Raw genomic sequence first — 9,108 nt, 5'->3', positions numbered from 1 at the left:
AGTGTGGTTGTGGTCTGTGGATCTTGAGTTAAAACTGTAGTTCCAGAGAAGAAATAAACCTTTCAGACACCCCTGTTCTCTGGCCTGTGAAGGGACACACCTCACTGTGTAGCTACATTGGTCTTCTGTGCTGGTGGCACACCTCTGGAGCAGAAGACCAGAAAAAAACCCCAAACCCCAGCACATTGCAGGTTTTCAGCTGTAGTCCTGCTGACCTCACTTTTCCACTTAGTCAAGATAATTTTTTATTCTAGACTTGTCTCCTTAACTTGTTTTTTACAGCACCAGTGGTAATGTAATTTTTTTTTACTTTTAAGTTACCAAGTATATTATCTTCTATACCGAAATGTACTGGATTCATTACAGGTTTATTAGGCCTTCCCTTATGTACTATAAAATTGTTATATAGAGCATTGCCTACAGTCTTAAAAAGGTTCAAAGACCCCTTTTGGTCATTGTTTGATGGCTGCTTCTTACTCATCTCCATGTGCCTCATAACAGCATAGTCAGTGAGGATCCACCTCTGACTTCCATCACTGTGAAAAATTCACTTCTGCTTTCTGGTTTTTTAACCTTTGTCTTCTTTAACTTACAGGACTTTTCCCTGTCAGATTCTTGAAGAGCCTTTGGGCCAGAGTATACTGAACCTTGCTTTTCTCCCTAATCTTATACATCCCTCCCTTCCCCAAATAGCTGAAGGACTACTAAACTGTGACTGTTTTCCAGCAATTCCAAACAAAGCAGAGGTCTGGGGTTTCTCATTAGCATCATGCAGCTGCACTGGAGGTCAGCTGTAGCTGCAGGAGTGTGTGTCTGCTGGCAGTAGGCAGATGTAGTGTAGTGACCTTCTCTAGCATGACTTAAGGCTCAGATCTCCTTCACCAAGTCAATGTCTGAAGTGGTGTAAGGCCTTAATTGCCATTGCTGTGCCCTGTTAGAGCTGGCACAGCCTGGCACAGCCTTAGCACAAGCTTTCCTTCACTGCTGGATCAGTCCAAGAGATTCACGTGTGAACGGCAGCCAAGGCATGGCTACATTACACAGCCTGTTCTGCTGCTCTGGGGATGGTGATTTCCAGCCTACAGGGCAGGGAGCCAGCTGGGGAAGCACCAGCATAACCCAGGGCAGTCAGTTTGCTGGAAGAGCCCTCAAATGGCCTCTGAGAAAAGCCCTGAGTCCATGAGCCCCATGCATGTGGGTTGCTGGCCGAGGCCAAAGCGTGCCCTATTAGAGTAGCAGCAGGATGCCTGAAGTAAACCATGCTTGTGATGAAAGGAAGGCAATTAAAATTCCACTTCAGTTGCCTTCCTGTCCCACTTCCTAACCTTCCAGCAGCAGGTGATTAGCAGGGCCTGCCTTCTGCTGCCCTGGCCCAGCTGTGGCAGCAGAGCCTGCAGCAGGCGAGCACTGCTACCACAGCATAGCTGCCAAAGCACAGCACAGACATCATAACTCAGCTGTCACCTTTGCCTCAAGCTGACCTAGAACAAGCTCATTTTTTTCAGTTTTTAAATAATTTTGCTCTCCTTTTACCAAATTTTTGGCTGTGAACTCACTTGCTAGCCCTGCTGTTTAAGGTTTCCCACGCTGCTGTCCAGGATTTCCCCATCAGAAAACCAAGCATAGAGGCTGTGCAGTGGGATCAGTGTGCTCCATCACATTACCCACCCCCCACAGCCTACCAGGGGTGTACAGGATTCATCTGTGCACAAAAATCCTGGCAAAACACCTGCATCCATTTTCCCAGCCAGCCATGCTTTAGGGCAGACAATCCTGCATGGCAGAGGGAAGCTCTACCATATCTACAGCTGCCTCTTTGTACAACTTCCTTTGTTCTCACAGGTCAGCTCAGGGAGAAGTACACACTACAGAATTTTGTATATGCTGCATTCTTGATGTCTGTCTGTACACACTATATCATGATTTTTTCACACTTCAGCACTCTGAAGTAGTGAGAACAGGCAGAATGCTCTTTATAGTTTAAAAGGAGACTCCAACAACTATATTCAGGGTCCTTTTTAAAACAACCACTTAAGTTTTTTTCTTGTCTCCTCTCTTGAAGGGAACAGTTACCACATACAATTCAGATTTTAAAAAATAAAAAGCAAGAAAAATCCCCAAACCAGTAAATTTCACCTAATAACATTACTCTCTTCTAGCATACTAGAGGAGCTCTGCAGAAAACACTAGGAAAAAACAAAGTATACAAGAGAAGCTCATGCCTCAAAAAGAAAACCAAGCACTTCTCTCACCCTTAAGTTAAGCAAGTTGACACTTCTGATCAGTCAGATTTTGACCCCTCCTATAAACAAGTTTATGGCTTTTGAAGACAGCTCCAGAAACTAATGTATTAACAGGTGAGAACAAGCATTTTTTTTTCTTCCTCACCAGTTAAAGCAATAGCTGAAGTATGATGAGCAAAAAGTACTGCACCCTGTAGACTCTAAATGGAGGCAGGATTTATTTCTGAAAAAACCAGTTTGCTTTGGCCTGAAGCTCTTGGAGGTAGCTGGCCCTGGGCCCCACAACCTTCTAGAACCATTCTGTGGGTGGGAGTTTCCCTAGCACTGGTTTGCATGATTGTCGTTCTTGTAGAGCAGACTGGTGGAAGTGTAAGAAATGACTGTGTTGAAGGGGATATGCAAAGGAGAGGAACAGCTTGGACAGGATCACAAATCCCTTCAAAAATGGGAAGAGTTTGAAACATTTACTACCGGCAGATCAAAAGCAGAGGGAAAATGAGCAGCTGCTCAGACTAAAAACTGCATCAAGCTCATGCTCTGTACTCCCCCAGAAGTGAGGAGTAAATCACATTGGCATCAGCAATCCTCATTGATCGGTGTTTTTCTAGACAGATCCCTCCCTGAGCCGATCGCCCAACCCTTTGAACTCAACCCAATCCGAGGACACAAATTCCACAGTGTTTTTTTAAGTTAGGTTTATTTAGCAATAGAAGTATGTACATGTAAGAGAATCCCCTGCAGCACAAGACATGCACAAAGCAGTGAGGGACTGAAAGTGGTGCTGCTCCATGGCCTTCCTCATCACCTGTCATCCCACTTTACTCAGCAGCAGGGCCAAGATTAGAAAGGAGCAGGCGAGAATTTTATCAGTCCATGTGGCAGAGTCTTCAGGCAGAGCCTCCCAGCAACCGGTATTAAAACAAGCGAGCACCATAACCAAATGTCTGTTTAATGCCCTCGAAGTAGTAGCGCTGCCAGCCTTGCTTTGTTCTTTCTTCCTCACTGGCAGGAACGCCCTTGCCTTCCAAGCACACCTCTGTCTCGCCACCTTTGTCATTGAAGTTCAAGGTAATGGTTGCAAAGTGCCCTAGAGGAACCAAAGCAGGTCAGTCAGCAGTGTGGGGTACAGTACATACAGCCCCTGCAGGCTGCTCTGCCCCTCCTTTCACAGGGCACCACTTAAAACTCTTCGAGGTCCTTCCCAGAGGGTCTGCTTATAGCAGCTGTGGGCCTTCCCTAGAAACACAGCTAGCAGAGGGCTCCCCCTCCCTGCGGCGTGAAGCAGTTGCAGCTACAGCTGCAAAGCAGCGACTTCATCCTTCCTACCTGGTCACTGCTCTACACAGTGGCTGAAGATGCAGACATGATAGTGTGGGATAGGGAGCTGGGATAACACTGGAGCAGCTCCCAGAACATCCTGTGCTCCCTGATCAGGAGCCACGATAAAGCGTGGCAAATGGGGCTGGTATCCCTCATAGACAGGCAAGTCCATTTCTGGACTACTTACCAGCTGGCCAAGATTTAAATCTCCATTTCATAACAAGTTGCTTCTCAGGAACCTTGAAAAGGAAGACAAAGATTGAGTAGCAATTTTTGGAAATCTTACAGTCTAATAGAAAACATCTAGAATTGTATTAATATGAATGAAGTCTTAGAGATCCCTTGTGAAACACGCACACAGAAGGAAAGAGATTTTAAGTGTCCTTTTATTTTCAATCCCCTTCTAGAAAGGTATGCAGCCCCAAACACTGAGACAGAGTCCCTGACTGTCCAGAAGACTTTAGTGGGAATTGAATCAAAGAGAAGAAGGGTCAGTTACTATCTTTAACACTCCTCCAAACCCTGACAACTAAAATCACAAAAAGACAGGGGAGATCTATGACTGGAAGTCACATTTTCTCCCCAGACTGAGGTGCCATGCATTAATCCGTACTACTAGGAATGCTTCAATTGCCACAGAAATTATAGGTAACTATTGGGCACCAGGTAGAACCCCACAGTTAGCTAACAAAAGCACTGTAGCAGAACTGATAGGAAATTACAGCCTGATAACAGTGCTGCCTCTGAGCAAGATACACCTGAACTGGTTAGTACTTACTAGGTCAACAAACTCTCCTGTGACACTGCCATCCAGCAACTGAAACTTGCCTCCTTTATCGGCCTCCAAGGTGGCTTGTGCGTGGGTGAAAGCTTGGACCATCTGAAAAGAATTCAGGAACAGATCTGTGTTACTTGACATTATCTTCCTGAAAACTTGTTGCCTAATGACTCCCACCCAGCTACAAAAGTTCTGGAAGAGGAGGTGGGTTAATAGTGTAAGGTCTTCAGCAAAAGACAAAACCCCTGGCCAGAAAAGCAAGTTCTTAGCTACTACAGCAGCATTTCACCTGCCCAAGGAAAAGAACCTCCAGCTTTCATAGTGCTATGCAGTGTTCTGAGTCACACAGTGATTTACTTTGTTGATTTCTTAATGAAACCTAATTCTCAGAAAAAATATTCTTTGCTTTTCCATTTTTCTTATCAAAATAGGAAGAACAAAAGACTAAGACAGTGTTTAAATAATGATACAATGCTGTGCTCTTGTCCTAAACTATGTAATACCGTGCAGAAAAGTGGAAGCTATTCCCAAAGCATGCTTTTGATACCACCTAACCTTAAAAGGAAAAAACAAACCAGAAGCACACAATTGTAAATCCCAAGTGATCTGGCCACATGTAGTAAGGGATACACCTACAGACAGATGCTGACAGCAGTCTGGAACTTGCTTCTGCTGGCACTACTCCCCTCTTGTCAGCTGTGTGAAAAGATGCACACACAAGCTTTCAGCAACACCTCTGCAGAACAGCTTTCTTATTCCATTCTCATGGATTGTGAGTGTCTGACAGAACTTCTTAAAAACCTTATTAGAAAGAGCCTCCTATACACAAAGAACAGCTCTCAGAAGAAGCCAGGCATTACCTCCTGAGTAACAAATACCCGGTAGAGCTCCTCAGGAGACGTTAAGAAGGTGTCCTTCAAACTGATCTTACAGGTAGGGATCTTGACTCCTATGGATTTGGACTGTGGTATGGCAGTGCTGCTCCTGGCAGCCGTCTAACAAAACAACATGGAAAACAAACACAGACACACTTGTTTTCACCAAAAAATCAACAAATGGTTCACATATGCAAGGGCAAAAACCAAGGCTATTAGCAAAGATGCAATAAGATACAACCATACTTAAATGTAAAAAGCAGATTTATCACTTTGCTTGGAAGAAACATCATGTGCTGCCAATGGAAACAGTCCCACCTGTTCCAGAGATTGCCAGTTCCTGAATGTATATATCCTATACACAACAGAGGTTGCTGCTCTAAGTCCCACAATCTAATACAGCATACCTTTCTTCACTGATCCCAAAGCATGTTTGCAGTTTTGTTTACCTTGCGCTCTTCTGCTTTAGGAGCCACCTGAGGTGCTGTTTCCGTATGTTCACCATTCACTGTGGGCAAAATCATGCCCTGGGTGAATTCTGGAAAGACAGGAATGTGCCCATGAAACCAATTAAAGATCAAGTAAACCTTCTGAGTGTACTTTGAAATACGCAATCAAAAAGGGCTTCCTGGTTTTCCCCTTGCTCTTGGCTAGCATCCATAACTTGAAACAGTGTTCAGAAAAAGTAAACAGACCTCTTTTCAAAAGTAATTAATTCTTTCCCTCGCTACTCTCCACCAAAGGCCCTGTCAGAACCTGCCTACACTAACAGTGAGGAACTTACCTCCTCTTCCCAACCTAGACAGAGCATCTTCCACATGCTGCTCTCACATTAACGTTGGTTAACCTTAGACTTGCGTAGCTTTTTTCCTCTCTCACTCTCTGATATAAATTGCAATCACATCACACCTCAAAAACTTTTGCCTTGCTGATCTAGACACACCAAACCAAGCTTTTTCACTTCTTGTATCACTGCAGGAAACAACAGTAACTTCCAACTCCCTCTTTGATTTATCTTTATCGACACCAGATGCCAGGACTGCACATGGAAAGCCAGACAAGCCTTGCCAGCACCCTGTCCACCAGCACTAACACTTCTGTAACTCGATCAGAACCTTCAGCCTCGTTCACAATTACATTTGCTTTTTCTCCAGCTCAGTCACTTCTGCTTTTACCAATTATACAACATTTTGCTCCTTTTTCTTCATCTGTTCAGCGTAGCAAAATTCCATTAGAAAGCAGATTTGTATCATATGTGCATCAACCTGTATCCTGCAATACTTGGTTCCCACTTATTCTCATTTATCGCAGCCCACAAGATCATACAGATTTTTCTGATTAGCATTCTTTTCTTTCACTGGGTGACTGCATCTCCCAGCCTGAACACTACAGTGCCTGAAAAAAACCCAAGAGTACAGAAATTTAATCCTGGAAAAACAGCAATCAGTGGTGGTTTGTACCCAGCTATCTAGGACATGTAATGTAATATAGCTAAATGGATATAAAAAGCAACTGTAGCATTCCTAGCCTGTATATGAGAGGAAAGCCAAATTCAGCCAAAGTGCATTGATTTAACTCCAACTGCTGGACTCGGATTTAACTTTAAAAAAAAAAATTGATCCAGATGCTGAGACAGGTCATTAAAAGACACCAACAAAACCTGCAGAGCAATTTTCAGACATCAGTTATTCTAAAACCCAAGTAACACTAAATGTCTTTACCACTGTGGCAAGAGGAAAAAAAAAACCCCAAAACAAACTACAAACTGGAAAAGATATCACTTTCCAAGGGAGTAAGCCAGCTGAAGGCCAGATTGTGCCACAGGCAGTGACTATGTCACTGGGGTGACCAACACGTTTTACTGGCTTTCATTTTCTCCCTAGCTTCAGAATATGAAGGGCATTCTCAGTTTTAAAACATAAATTCAAAATTACTGTTTATTATTGCATTACCACCAGAACCAATCTTTCTGGGCTGAGCTATGCTGTCTAGAGCCAGAAATGCTTCTTCCAAAGTTACTGTTATTGCTCTGACACCTTTCTGTTGAGATGGAGAGAGCATCTCTTTACTCCCATCTCTTCTTTAGAATTAGTCCATATGGGTTCCCATAACACTTCTCCCTCTCAGTTACATACCCGTTTTCAGAGTGCTGATGTAAGTTTTCATTGCATCTCTAATTTTCTTTGCACCCTCTTGCTTCATCAGGGTCTTCAAGTTAGTCTCAGGTTCATCTTTAGCAAGGCTGACAAGGATCTGAACAATGAATACAAGCACTGATTAACAAGGACATACAATCACAGTTCTTTTATTACTCAATTCAACATCACAGACTTTGCCTAACTTTCATAAACAGCCCTGCAGCTTTATTCATCTTTCACTTCAGCTCTCTCAGCCTACAGTACTGTACCTGTGTGCCTGAATAACTCCTTGTGCTACAGAGCCCTCTGCATCTAGGAGACAGGAATTCATTTGATAAAGATACAACATGATAGGGGAGCAACTCTTCATCAGGGAGTGCAGTGACAGAATGAAAGTTAATGGTTTTATGTTGAAAGAGAGTAGATTTAGATTAAAAGTCAGAAGGAAATTCTTTACTCTAAGGGTGGTGAGGCACTGGAACAGATTGCCCATAGAATCTGTGGATGCTCCATCCCTGGAGGTGTTCAAGGCAAGGTTGGATGGAGCTCTGAGTAACCTGTTCTAGTGACAGATGTCCCTGCTCATGGCTGAGAGGTTGGTAATAGATGACCTTTAAAGATCTCATTCAACCCAAACCATTTTTTGATTCTGTTAACTTAAGCAGCCTCTAACAGTAAAAAATTCTACACAAATGTTCTAAGAAAGGTAACAGGAAACAAAATATTAATGCTGTGAGTATTCCAATTAGAATACTCCATACATCCAGCTTTGCTTACCTCAACTTCATCGATGTCGTTTTCATCTGAGAGATTAGGAATCTCCACATAACCTTTGTACTTCACTCCTGTCTTTGAGGTGCCTGCAATTATAATTATATTGTTCAGATCAACCTTTCTTACTCTGGTTGTTGTCAAAGCAAACTTGTAACCAAATACGACACTTCCCTTTATTATTATTTCCCAAATGAGATGTGTATCCTTGATATTATACCTGAATCTGACCTTGAAACAGGAGGGGTGCATATCACTCACCAGTCCACGCCAGCTTGATAGCCCACTCATAGAAGAAGATAAGTTTCCCTTTGCGGTTGTTGATGGAGGCCTCTCCATCCAGTTTGCTCACTTCTGTCACCTCACATGCCCCTTCTTCACCCTCCACCCTGACAGGCAGGAGGAGAGCTTTCAGCCGCTCCGTGGACCAGTTGGAGGCATCCCTCTCTGTCCTGCAGGAAAACCGAGCAGGGTGACAATGTGGGACAGGCCACGCTGACAGTGCATAATGGGACTATCCAGTGCTCCCCAGTCTTGTCTCCCTGCCCCGCTTCGACACAAACACACAGAGATTTCTTCCCCAAGCCACCTGCAGCCATTCCCCCGGCACACCTCGGCTCGGACACCCCGGCACACACGCACGGAGCCGGTGCCGCCCCGGAGGCTCAGCCCGGTCGGCCCCGCCTCAGCACCGTTCCGCGAGGAGGGGACGGGGGCGGCCCCTCTGCCCGCGGCTCCGGCCGTGCAGCCCCCTCCGCGCCGGGGCCGGCCGGGCGGCTCCGGGAGCAGCCGCCCCGCTTACCAGTGCCAGTTATTGACGTTGGTGGCGTCGGCCCGCTGCTCCACGATCCAGCGCGGGTCTCCCTCCCCCCACTTGGCCATCGGGACCGGGATTGCCGCCTCCGCTCCGAGCGCCCGTGGAAGCTGCTAGAACCGCCGCGCCGCCTCCCGCCTTCCGCCCGGTGCGGGCCTTTCCGGCACGC

At 45.1% G+C, this 9,108-nt stretch overlaps 1 protein-coding gene across 1 annotated transcript; it reads right to left on the bottom strand.

Annotated features, from left to right (window-relative positions):
• Positions 1-2,921: 2,921 nt before the first annotated feature.
• Positions 2,922-9,064, bottom strand: AHSA1 (activator of HSP90 ATPase activity 1). Its single transcript, XM_054635848.2, has 9 exons — positions 8,928-9,064; positions 8,387-8,577; positions 8,132-8,214; positions 7,352-7,469; positions 5,666-5,754; positions 5,202-5,336; positions 4,342-4,443; positions 3,751-3,802; positions 2,922-3,330 (listed from the first exon to the last, which is right to left on the bottom strand). The coding sequence occupies exons 1-9, from the start codon at positions 9,005-9,007 to the stop codon at positions 3,158-3,160; spliced, it is 1,023 nt and encodes a 340-aa protein (XP_054491823.1). The 5' UTR covers positions 9,008-9,064; the 3' UTR covers positions 2,922-3,157.
• Between the last annotated feature and the right edge of the window lie 44 nt (positions 9,065-9,108).

Source organism: Agelaius phoeniceus, chromosome 6 (assembly GCF_051311805.1).
Source record: "Agelaius phoeniceus isolate bAgePho1 chromosome 6, bAgePho1.hap1, whole genome shotgun sequence".
Lineage (NCBI taxonomy): Eukaryota > Metazoa > Chordata > Aves > Passeriformes > Icteridae > Agelaius > Agelaius phoeniceus.
The sequence above is the reverse complement of the archived record's forward strand: the minus strand, read 5'-3'. Positions and strand labels throughout refer to the sequence as shown.

Excerpts from the sequence above, each read along its gene's own strand:
- AHSA1 (XM_054635848.2), bottom strand. The coding sequence starts at position 9,007 with ATGGCCAAGTGGGGGGAGGGAGACCCGCGCTGGATCGTGGAGCAGCGG. Across the intron at positions 8,215-8,386 it reads TATCAAGCTGGCGTGGACTG|GCACCTCAAAGACAGGAGTG; the intron begins GTGAGTGATATG and ends TTATAATTGCAG. Across the intron at positions 3,331-3,750 it reads ATTTAAATCTTGGCCAGCTG|GGCACTTTGCAACCATTACC; the intron begins GTAAGTAGTCCA and ends TGGTTCCTCTAG.